General features: G+C 41.8%; 1 protein-coding gene and 1 long non-coding RNA gene across 4 annotated transcripts in view; one reads left to right on the forward strand and one right to left on the reverse strand.

Moving 5' to 3' along the window:
* The window catches only part of CLDN10 (claudin 10), an 83,331-nt gene that overhangs the window by 27,641 nt on the left and 42,992 nt on the right, over positions 1 to 12,698 (reverse strand). The window contains exon 1 of one of the 2 annotated variants that reach the window (XM_006128137.4): positions 2,224 to 2,708. The exons of the other annotated variant lie outside the window; for it this stretch is intronic. Within the exon in view, the coding sequence (XP_006128199.3) occupies positions 2,224 to 2,668 (445 nt within the window). The 5' untranslated portion in view covers positions 2,669 to 2,708. Of the gene's footprint in view, positions 1 to 2,223; positions 2,709 to 12,698 lie in introns of those variants that run through there. 2 annotated transcript variants of the gene reach the window in all.
* The window catches only part of LOC112546609 (uncharacterized), a 77,098-nt gene continuing 67,127 nt past the window's right edge, over positions 2,728 to 12,698 (forward strand). Inside the window, exons 1-2 of one of the 2 annotated variants that reach the window (XR_012900575.1) lie at positions 2,728 to 5,139; positions 5,881 to 6,300. This is a non-coding gene — a long non-coding RNA (uncharacterized LOC112546609). Of the gene's footprint in view, positions 5,140 to 5,165; positions 6,301 to 12,698 lie in introns of those variants that run through there. The other variant, XR_012900574.1, reaches the window with a different exon arrangement.

Genomic DNA, 12,698 nt, shown 5'->3' on the forward strand with positions numbered 1-12,698 from the left:
TTGACGACTTTAATAACAAGTATGTTTGGAACTGAATGCCTTGTTAAAAAGACTGAATGGCTGCATCCTTTAAACATGATTCTCCAAACTAACTCCAAGCAGGAGGATTGCAGCACATCTGCCAATCCCTACTGAAGCCAGTGAGCCAGATCTGCAACTGATATAATATATCATGGCATCATTTAAGTCAAAGGAGCCAAGACAAATTATGGTATCTGAGGATCCGGCCCACTTACTCTGCAGATGCCATGGTCTGCTCGCCTAAAACAAGTGGCAGGATTTGGATATAAGCTTCTCTATTTGCCCATAAATCAGGAACAACAGAAGCAACAGTAGTTCAAAATCACCTACATTAACCTGACACTATCTCAGATCAGCTCTAGAGGAACCCTTTATAGGAAAGAAAGATACAAGGTTTTAGATCATTACTAATCCCTTTTGGTCAGTCAGCTCCCAATTGTTTTTAAAAGGCAGCTTCCACATCAGAAATATTACTGCCTTCTCTCACAGCCATGTGTCAAATGCTGCGGGTCCAAATTTGTTTTTCAAAATGGTTATACATATTTTAACACTTTCTGTCTGTCTAGGTATATATTTTGACTGTCAGCAGATTACTGTAGAGGTTATCTGCAATGTTGATGGGATACACTGTCTGATCATTGCACTGTGATCTTATAATTAGAACGTCAGAAATTGCATGAATTCCCTTCATCATTCAACTTTTAGAATAAAAACTTGAGCAACAGCTAAATGTAACAGGCAATAGATTAAGCACTGAACCAACATAGGAACCAACATACTTTCTATGCAGTTTACTCAACATGATGTTACGATTTCTTTTAAGAAAAATCCTTCCTTCCTAAAGAGTATATATGATTTCTCTTAAATAACAGAAAATTATATCTTTTTAGTAATAGTGTAATATTTAGCTTTAAACACTATATTAAAATTTTAAGATCTGATTCTGTATTGCTGATCCCTTTAAAACTAAGCAATAAATATTTGTGCCTACCTACCTGTTGCAAGCCTTTAAACTATATATCAATTAAGTAATTACATCTGAATTAATAACCACATAGTAAAAACCAAAATGAACATTAATTTAAGAAAAAATACATTCTTCCCCTCCAATCACCACCACTTTGTCAGAAAAATGTAAAGGAAAATATAGCAATAATTGAAAAACAGAAAGAGAAATAATTGCTTCCATTCTATTCAAACCCACTCCAGGTGCTCTGTTGAGTTTCCAAAAGGAAAATAAATAATTCTTGAGACTAGGAGAAAGCAGGATGTTGAATTATATTAATGTAAACAGTATCTAGTGGCATATCTGTTTATTTCTGGAGGAAAGTTATAAATTCATCAAATAATATTTACAAGTTGCATGTAAGGTCTGATTTTCAGCAAAATAATAGAAGGGAAACAATTCATATTGGGGGCTATTTTAAAAGTGTTCCAATGTGTATATAAAACTTGATTCCCTACATGTGCTCTGGGAAACAAGCACATTCTTTGCAGTGATAAACAGGTATTTTTACATGCATGTTTGAAACCATATTTTATTTAACTTTAATTTGCCAGGTATCGTTTCTCTTTATAGAGGTATTATGGTGCAGCTTTGACTTAAAATACAGATTATTCTGATATGCCAAGCAAATGAAGGCTTCCTGTGGCAGGTAAGTATGACTTGTCTAAGGGCTGAAAACAGAGTTGAAGTGTGCTGAATAGAAATCAAACTGCTCAGAATATTCTAAGAATATTCGAAGAAATCGTTCACCCTGGCTGCTATTGTCATCCTCCTCAATCTCTCAGTCAGAAGCTGAAGAGCTCAAACAGGATTTCGGAAAATATTTCTTCTGGTCTTTGTCATTGTTATGAAGTGCGCTCTGCCTACCCAACCCATCAACCAACCAAGCAAACCTCCTCCTCTCCCACCAAATCATTAACCTTTTACCTCCCGAATTCAGCGGATCCTTAGGTTGGATGGAGAGGGTCACCCCCAACACCAGCTCGCCCCATCTACCGCCCCCCTAGGCCACCTCCCCACGTGGCTCTGGGGATGAGTGTGTGTGTGTGTCTACTGCCCTGGCCCTGAGCCTCGCTGCCGGCCAGCAGCTCAGGCGCTTACTCAGCCAGGGGAGCTCCCGGGCTGCGGGCGGGCGGGCGGGCAGACAGAGAGAGAGAGAAAGAGGGATAAGAAGCCCCGGCGGGGCTGGTGCAGACCGTCCAGCGCCAGCATGGAGGGGAAGTCCTTGCAGTTGGACACGCCGGTGGAGTCGGTCACGCAGGTCTTCCAGAGGTTGGCCCAGAAGGTGGCGGTGGTGATGACGGTGCCGTCGATGGAGGAGACCTTCCAGTAGTCGGTGGGCAGCGTGGAGGAGACCAGCACCCAGCCCGCGATGGCCAGCAGGAAGGCGAGGATCTGCGCTGCCATGCTGGCCATGGGGGATGCTGAGGCGGAGGGGGAGCGGCAGCAACTGCGCAGCGCACCCGGCCCCGCCGGCAGCCGAATCAGCAGAGGGAGCTGCAGCCCCAGAGACCCCACCCCTGCCGCCCGCCGCGCATCCTCCCCCTGCTGCGAAACCCTGGCCGGGGCGAGCGCTGGCCGGCTGGGGCGGGGGGTGAGCGACTCCCTCCTGCGGCGCCGCGTCCCGCCGTTCCCGCTCATCCCCCCGCAGCCGCGTCAGGGACCTTCAGGGGCAGACCCGCTCCCTTCCCCGCCGGCACCTGCGCTGTGTCCTGACTGCGTCCCCGTCCCACAGGGGCCAGGCTGAGCGCCCCAGCGCACCGGCTCCCCGCCAGAGCCTGTAAACACAGACACAGACTCGCTCTCTGTCTCTGCCTAAGGAGAGGCCGGGTGTCTGCGCTGTAACTGGATCTTGACACCTCAGAGCTGTAGCTGGTGCATCTTGTGGGAGCCCCCCCCCCTTCCCCATCTCTCCACCGACACCACCTCAACAGAGAGCAAAGCACGGGTTAGCCCAAGGGTTAGGGCCGCTGACCCACAGAAAAATCAGGGGGGCACACAAAAGTGATTTGCAAAAATAAATACCAACATCACTGAGGTGGCCCCCAAATGAGAAGCAGAAAGACACCCCTCACATTCCCCTCCCACACCAGAGCTTGGTAGATTCTGTTGGCCCTGCTAGGCTCTGGGCAGGGTCAAAAAGGAGGGGTTCAGTGTGTGGAAGGGGGGTGATGGGAATTGGGGTTGGGGTCTGGGTGGGAGAGTGCAGTAGCCTCAGGGGCTGGATCCGGCCCCCAGGCTGTATGTTCCCCACTCCTGGTCTAGCCTATGTTTATATGTAGGCCCTGAAGCACCCCAATTCACAAGTGCTGCAAAAACTCGGATGTGGCATCTAGATCTTGCCAAACCCGGTATGTGTTGCTTCTCTTATTCCACCAAAAATGTGCACCCAACATATTCTGGGGTCAGCGCTCTTCTTTGATATCTGTGTCCTGTATTTGTTGACCACATACCCTCCATTCTTACCATATAAAATGTAGTACCTAAACATCTTCTGCTAATCCACCAGAATAATCCAGATCCCTAAGTACCAGAGTATTGTTGTGTCAGGGTGCATCAGCTTCTGGGGCTACTTGTGCATTGTACTCTCCTTCCTGTCTGGCTTTGTCTGCTTACCTGCTCACATAGCCAGGGCCATGGTCTTTGTTAGTAAGAGGAAACACTAATGTAGTATCGAGCTGCTATAGACAGTGTATCTATCTTGTGAGAATAATGAGTTATTAGATGTGCATATAAATTATTCCACAATAGCCTATTCCTGTCCATTTTGATTAATTGACAGGGTTTTAGAGGTGTTGTAGATCAGTGTTTCTCAACCAGTGGAATGAGTACCCTTAGGGGTACTCGAGAGAAATCTGGGGAGTACGTTACCTCAACTGGCATTTGGAGAAAACTGAATTTTTGTTTTAAGTTTCACAGCACTTTATTATTTTGTACTTTTTACGCCCAAAATTTCATCGCCCGCCATGCTACAATTAAGTTATTTAAACTAATGTGTTGCAGTGGTAGAAAAAAAATGCATGTCTGAAAACTGTAGATACTGGGGGTACTTACAATTTCTTTTGAAAAGGGGGTACTTTATAAAAAAAGGTTGAGAAACGCTGTTGTAGATCCATTGAAACCTTGCTGTCTACCCAGCATTTCTAATCCAGCCTTTGTAATGATTTACTGAGGTTTGGATAGGCAATGCTTAATTGTTGGATGAAAAGGATTGTAAGAGGGTTGTGTGTTTGTTTGTTCAGAGGTTTTATTGGTGAGGGGAGATGGAAGGATGTTGTTCTTTAAAATAGTGAAAGAACCAAGAAGAAATACTTTCCAGAATCAGATTTGTTTCTCTTGTGAATATGAGTGTTTTGGGGAGTGTCACTAGCAGACATAATAGACGGAGGGATTTCTTAATATTTTCTCAGAAGCTTACTTTATATCTGGTGCATTTCAGCTTTATCTGTAGCAATAGTGCTAACTGAGGGGGCATAATGTAAGTGTCATTTGCCTTTGCTCAAAATCCCTGTGGCTATGGAGCCATTTTTAAGCAGAGGTCCTGTACTGATCACTACAGCTGCTGCTGGAGTAGACTAAAGTGACACTCCGGGTGGTCACAATGCCACTGTAATCTCACCTGGCTGCCCCTCTGTGAAGATGGGAGCGGGAGGGCAGGTGAACCAAACAGTGTTGCTATCTGGCATGTGGGCAGCCTGTTCCTGTACTGTGCAGCAGAGCGCAGGGGAATCCACAGAGTATTTGACTCCCAGTGGCACTTGCTCATGCACTGCGTGATTAATAGAAATGGGAGACTCCCTGGTCCAGGGATATCCAAGGGAAGTCAAATGGGGACCAGGGTCCCTGCTGTAGGGAGAGGGGAGGAGCAGGGAACAGAATTTGCCAAACCCACAAGAAATATCTGAACTGGTGCCAAAGGTTTTTAGCTGTTTCACAAGCCTTACTTACCTGCTATGGGAAACAAGAGCATTCCTATGCTCGAAATAGCAAACTAATCTGTATTTTAATTAAATGTGTGGATATGTATTTCTACATACAGGTTGAACCTCTCTAGTCCGGCACCCTCAGGACCTGACTGGTGCTGAACCAGAGAATTTGCCGAACCACAGAAGGTCAGTATTGTCCAGCAGCGTTACCAACACTTCCTCTGCTTACTGGGTTCTTAGAAGACATTTAAGGGCAAATTAGAGCTAAATAACAGCACAGAACACCGAGAGCCAGGACTGGTGGCTGTAAACTGTGGGAAACTTGGCCATACCTATGAAAAGTGGACATCTGGCTAACTAAAATAATCTGGACCATGGATGTTGCTGGACCAGAGAGTGCCGGACTAGAAAGGTTCAACCTGTATTACCATACACAATGCACACAAAGAGTAATAATTCTTGTCAATCTACATTTGAATAAAATATTTCAAACGTTGCATGTAAAATATGTCTTAATCAGCCATGACAAATGGACATGGCAAAATTAAGATACATATATTCATAGAAACATTTTTAAAATGACTCCCAATTTGAATTTGTTTCATTTCTGTTACTGATTTTTCTGAAAATAAGAATTTAGATGCCATACATTTTAATATTGTTGCCTCAGCTTTTTAGTTATGTGTTGAACTTGTAACTTTCTACCTGCAACTTTTAAAATTAACAGAATGATATTCCACAAGACACCGTTTACATTAATAACATTCTACATCCTGGTTTCTCTTGTGGTCAGTAGTTATTTATTTTCCATTTGAAAGCTCAACAATGCCTTTGGAGTTGACATGAAAAGAACACAAGTTAATTAGTCTTTTCTCTTATTTGTATTGAAACAATTGTTACATTATCGTTTATGTTTTTGCCAAACAGGTTGTGGTTGGAGGGGAAGAACAAGCCTTGACGTAATTTTTTTTGTAGTGAGTGTTCTTTTGCTTCTTACCAAGTGGTTATTAACATTAACATAATTACTTCATTGATATATAGCCGTTTTAAAAGCCTGCAACAGTTAGATATACAAGCACGTTTCAGAAAGCCTCTGAAGGAGTGCACTCTGTTGCCAGTTTCTCACTCTACTGATGGTCTAGAGGGTATTATCAAGATCTATGTCCACAGCTACTGATACAGTGGTTCCTGAATGCCCTTGACTTTGTCCTTCCAGGTCACTGTGGGTCACTTGCAGCAGAGGAAAGAAGAGGGAAGGAATAGCAGTGGAGGAAATCCCAGATGAAGTCTGGTCAATGTGCTGTAAATAATTTTAAAAACTCTCGTTTGGATGTTGTGCAAGAGAGGGTAAGTTTTGTCTCCATTGTAGTTCTGCAGTGATATACACATTTGAATTGTTTTGGGTTGTGGGTAGCTTGGTTAATCCAACCTGCCCGAACTTGGAAACTGAATGGTGGTTTTCTTTTTTTCTAGTTGTGAGGAATTTGCTGATTACTGTGTTGATAAAATGGTTTGGTGGAGATACAGCGTGTTGAATTCATGGGAGCAGGTTAACATCTGATCATTCTCCGTGTTTCAGTCAGTTTTTCTCACTGGAGGGGTGAAGTGCTCAGGGTCCTTTAGGCCTCTTCCTGTGCTTTGGAACTATGTCCTTACTGGCAGGTGAAGGCCAAGAGTGAGAGAGCAGGTCCTTTGATGGTAGAAGCAATCATTGCTTTATTGTGTGACGGATGGATGCTAGATGTATTTAAAAAAAGCGTCAGTAATACCTTTACATGTTTCTGAAGATCTCACCAACACATTATTAGTAATCTCCTGATTGTGGGAGTTCTTCATTAAGAATATGGCGAAGAAGTAGCTATGTCAATATTGACAGTAGTCCGATTTTCTTGTTGCTGGTAAATCTGGATTTAGACCAGGAGGTGGTACAGAAACTGCAGGCACTGGTTAATAATCTCCTCCTGGCTATAGATGAACATAATGGATCTGATTCTTCTGTATACTAGTATGTCACTCTAGCAGAGTAAATAGGCCCCAAAGTGAGTGTAAATGTCAATTTTCCATCTATTAAGTTCTGTTTAACACTAATAGTGAAATGAGAACCAGACCCACTGTGCCCGTGCTGATTTTATTGGATCTGTCCCTTGTCTTTGATGTGGTTGATCATGAGGCACTGATGACTGACAATGTCCTGACTGAGCAGAAATAGATGGAACTGCTTTGAAACAGCTTTGCTTCTTAATATGAGAGAAACTAGAGGGTGATTTTTCATCAATCCCAAAAACTCTCTCATGCTGGAAACGGCAGGGTTCTGCTGCATTGTACATCCATTTTTTTCAATGTGTGTATTAGACCCTGAGGAAGGTTAGTAAAGAGATTGTGGGCGACAGTGTCTGCACCAGGTGAACGTCACCAGCTGTATATCTCCTTACAGCTGATTCCTTTGGAGCAGGGGAATGGATGACCCAGCAGATTGGGTCCTGAATGAGTACCAGCTGGTTGAGGCTCAATGTGACCAAAGCTGAGATAACATTTTTAGGATTGGGACTGCAACTGAAGAGTTGGATAGAATTATAGCAGCATGGCAAACTGACTGTGCAGCCATTGAGAATCAATTCACCACTGAGTGGTCTTGTTTGACCCAAAGTTACTACTATGTGCCCAGTACCAGCCCTGACGATATGATGTACTCCTGAAGAACACGTTTCCATCTGTTCCTGATAAATTGTGTGACTTTGTGGCAGGGATATGCTCCACTCTTGACTCTTTAAAGAGAAGCAAACTATTTTGAGACCTTCAAGTAAAACACTCAGAACACTCCACTTGATGGGACAATTTTAAGACCTTTCAGAAGCTGTAGCTAGTCCAGAATGTGGCAGCCTAATTATTAAAGGCAATTTGCATCCTTTGGTGTAAGTAATTAGTTTTTTTCTGGACATTTGTAAGAAACAATTTCCCTCTGTTCTATTGAACGTTCTATTTTACACGACATTTCTTTTAATAAAAAATATTTAGGGATAATATTCAGAGAAATGTCATTATTTTTGTCTGTTTAAAAATAGAGACAATGGCTGAGACAATCTTAATTATATTGGTGTAAATCCAGAGTCATATCACTGAGATTGGCAGGCTACTCATTAGCATTTCTTCCTTGTGTTCCCTTTCTCCCCAAACTGAGGAGTTGGGAGGCATTTGCAACAGGCATCCCTCCCACTGATGTTTGTATTTTTCACACATTGCTCCTTAGTACATTTCTTTTTATCCCCTTGTCACTTCTTCAGATATCGTTTTCTAAAGTCACAAATCGTCCAACTGCAATCTTTCCAAATTCTAACTGTGACTAATCTCTTCCCCCACAGTTATTCCTAGGTACAATCGGGAATGGATTGGGTTCAGTGCCCTAAAATCCAGGTATTCTTTTCTCTTGTCCATCTGCCTGTGTCATCCTCCCATCATGGTTCCTGTTCACCTGAGCTGACCCCCGTTCTGCCCCCCCCCCCAGGCTTCTCCAGTGCCTTCTGCCAGCCTCTCAGTGTGCTACAGTTGCCGCAGGCACTCTCGATCAGCTGATTGGCAGGCAGCCCTGGGGCATCAAATAGTTGATCTGCAAGCACTCTGGGCTGGAAACCATTGTGCTAGGGGTTGCTCAGCACTTTTTCCTATGGGTGCTTGAGCCTAGACCACCCACAAAATTAGTGCCTATGTGCTAAAGTGCTAGTACCAGTATAATCAGTCCATGGGAGTGACTGCTCTGTTTGAATTTTTGCTGCCAGGCTCTCACAATGACCCATAGTCCATGCCCCCCCACCCAATTTAAAATCCCCAGGGTGTTTTGGCAATGTCTGTTTTCTTGCTAGCCCACCTTTGCGAGCTCATAGGCATAGCTCTGTGGAAAATTCCAGTTAACTCTTGTGCTGCTGCGTGGTGCAGAAAAGAAGTCTTGATTGCAGAAGTTGCGCATGGCAGGGATGATCTTCAATGGTGGGCAAAGAGGAATGGGCTGCATCAATCCTACCAAAAGTCAAAGGAAGGCATACAAAATGTGGTGCTCTCTCCTAGAGCTGCTGTTATTATGTAGTGCTCTATGCCATACTGAGAGGGGATCCCACCATCTACCCATCATGGGCCAGGGACACCTCGAGGCATCCAGAAGATGGCACCCTGGACCGGCACACAAATGAGAAATGGATGAAACAAGTAGTCCTGTTGCACCTTAGATACTAGCAAAAATATATATGTGGTGTCATAAGCTTTCGTGGGCAAAACCCACTTCCTCAGGTTTTGCCCACAAAAGTTCAAAAGTTCATGATACTACTGCATATATATATATACATATATATATATATATATATATATATATATATATATATATATTTGCTAGTCCCTAACATGCTACAGGGCTACTTGTTTTTTGTTGGTGGTGGTTTTTTAAAGTTACAGACTAACATGACTATTCCTCTGAGACTTGAGAAATGGATGAGGCAGGGATGTGTTGAAATAGTGTGTTATTTCAAAATCTGGCACTGTGTAGATGCACCAAATTTTGAAATCATTTATTTTTAAAGACGATCGAAATAAGATACACAAATTGCATAGCACAAATTGAGTATCTTATTTCGAGTTTAGGGTGCTGTTTAGACACACCCTTAGTGTTGTGAGAGCAAATTGTAATTGCTACGCTAAATGATGGGCCAATGTTTTTAAAAGTTAGGCATATAGTTTGTATCTGGTTTCCACCAAAATTGCATTAGTAGATTTCCATAATGCGTCATTTACATATATATTTATTCCATTTACACGCAGTTTTGTAAAAACTGTGTCTGTAGATTGCATATATATTTTGTAAGCCATTATGCAGTCTTCTTAATAATCAGGCACTGTGATTGATTTCTTGGTAAAAGAATAATAGACAATATAGGATTATCGCTACTTATAGATTGCAAGTGACTGTGAAACAGTTGGATATTTTTGCATATATACAAAGGTATATTATATTGCTTTGCATGGAGGAGTTCGTCAGAAACACTTTTGTTGCCAAGACTGAAGTACTTCTATTATTTAAACTTTTGCAGAGTAAAATCATAAGCAACCATTATTGACTCATAAATTAAATAGCAGACGATAGCATTATTTGTTCTTTTGCCAGTATAAACAGATTAGGGTCGTCATGCCTGCATACCAGATAAGTTTTTCTTTTACTTTTACAGTCCTTAGGCTGAACCACTTTACACTGTTTCCTGTGACATGGTTTTCTAGGTGCATAGGAAGCACCTGGTCAAAGAAAAACAGAAAACATTATTTGTGCATTACTAGAGAGTATCCTGGAGTGCTTCTAAAGAATTAAATATTGCAAAGGGAAATCAGAAATGCAGGAAATAAAACCTGACATTAGTATAGCCCACTGGTTACGGTCAGAGTGAAAGATTTACTGGAAGTTTTGGAGCTTGAGACTCCACCCTTAGCAAGTCCAGGAGCTTTGTTTAGAGACTCTGTTGAGTATCCAGAAATTCTGTTCTGTTACAAAGGTTTTCCAGTGGAAGCCATTCTTCAAGTCGAAACAGCTCCGCTCCCTCAAATGATGGAAAATGTAAGCAGAGCTCTGTAGAACATCCTTGTCAAATTAGTGATTTTTCTATTTCAATCTTTGTTGTGTGGCTTGGAAAATATCCTTCATAGTGGGATCAAACAAAAATATGCTTCAGCATTTAACCATCAGCTAACTTAAATGGTTTTACTATCAGACCATAAATTATCCTAAAACATACGGCAAAATAGCCATACTTACTTTATAAACTATTAGGCTAAGAATGATTACAAGTTATATTGTCTATATGTTACATAACAAAGATTAAACTTTGCAGGGAATGATAACAAAAAAACATTTAAAACAGTTAAAATGAGTTTTCTCAGAAGTTGCTAAATTTCCCTTCATCCCATTTTACATTCTGTACAGTCTATTTGAAGAGAAAGATGTCAATCCTCGATGGTGGGATCAATGTAGTTATTTTATTTTTATAGCTTGTCTTATTTTTTTTAAAAGTTCATGTGTTTCTCTCTGAAACTTTTAAATACAATGCTTTAAAAAATAGATAACCTGTTCAACAAATTGAACAGGAAATCTGCAGAAACATATCTCGTGCTCTTACATGATATGCATTCCATCTGGCAAATAACACTGCTTTGTTGTCTTTGAAAACAGGGAAAGACAGATATACACTTGATTAAATTAAATCAAATTTCAATTTATTGGCCTACAGAACTATTTCTAAAAGGTACCTTCAAGTAAATACTGTATTGCCTATAAACCACCTCCCCTGCACCTTGGTGGCGCGTGTGGTGACGGGATGGTAGGCAGAGGTTAGATTAACAAGGGAGAGGTAAGAAATAGGCAAGACTGGTAAAAGGATGACAGAGATGCATATTGTTTTCTCACAACCTGCCCTTTACTATGAGTCTAGTTATTCATTCTGAAAGAGAGAGAAGGGTAGTATCTCCCATATCCCCAAACAAAGTGCTTCCCTATGACCTCCTGTTCATCACTCTCCCAACCACAGTGTCTCCATTTTTAACTTTGAAAATGATCTACTGGGGAGGGAGGGATTATTAACCAATACCTTTAGCAACACTGTTTATCAGAGATCTTTAAAGGTCATCAAGTCCAGTCCTCTATAGTCAGGGCTCGACAAATAGTGTAATCTACTCACCAGTGGCGAGTAGATTACACCCCGGAAGAGCCAGCGCAGAGCAATCTGTGCATGTGTAGAACGATCTGCGCATGCGCAGAGCGCAAAACCGCACGGCTGGCGAGCGGGGCTCGCCACAGCTCAGCAAGCCCTGTCTATAGTTATATCAGGACCAAGCACCATCTAGACCATCCCTAAGAGATGTCTGTCTAATCTGCTCTTAAAAACTTTGATGATGGAGATTCCATAACCTCCCTAGGCATCAGCTGCCACCATTAATACTACAGAACATGTTCCTTCCTGAACATTAAAAACAAAAACCTTGAGTGGAGTGACTTAATTTGAACTTGGACTGCCTGGGCTCACAATGGTTATGGTAACTGATGCTGGATTATGCCCAAATCCCCATGTCTGAACTTAACACTGGCAAATACATAGGTTGAATCATTTTGGTTCACTTCTAAAATAGGTTTTAGAATCATAAGAATGTTTTTAGACTTTATTGAATGTTTGTGAGTTGCTGCATGCATTAATCTCACTTATAACCTCTGTATCCCTTATTGTAAGGTAATATTTGAGCAGTTGTATTATTAGCTTCTGTTACTGTATAAATCACCAGACAGGAGGGAGACATTAACTAATGTGAAGTGCTCATCTCCAATAGAAGGTGCTACCATTCTGCCTAATAGAGAGACTATTGTGGGATGATAAAGAAGACAAAAGGTGTTTGTTTTGCCCTCCCCTTGCCATGAAGATGAATCACGCAAATTGAATTTGATGATTAGAGCACAAAGAAAGAGGGGGATAAAAACTCTGTAGCAAGAAGGAACTGTATGTATGTGCTGCTCAGACATACCTTGGACTCTGACACACAAGGTTTACTAGGCATAAGCAAGAGAGCCCTGGTATCATAGACTTGGTTAGTCCTAAAGGACAGTAAAACTTGCTTATTATAGAAGCTTTTTGAAACTTAAGCTTGTAACTCATTTGTATATATATATTTTTACTTGCTTTAGCTTTGTAAATAACTATCTAATTTCCTTTTGCTATTGTATAAATCTT

This window comes from Pelodiscus sinensis, chromosome 1 (genome assembly GCF_049634645.1).
Source record: "Pelodiscus sinensis isolate JC-2024 chromosome 1, ASM4963464v1, whole genome shotgun sequence".
Classification (NCBI taxonomy): Eukaryota; Metazoa; Chordata; order Testudines; family Trionychidae; genus Pelodiscus; species Pelodiscus sinensis.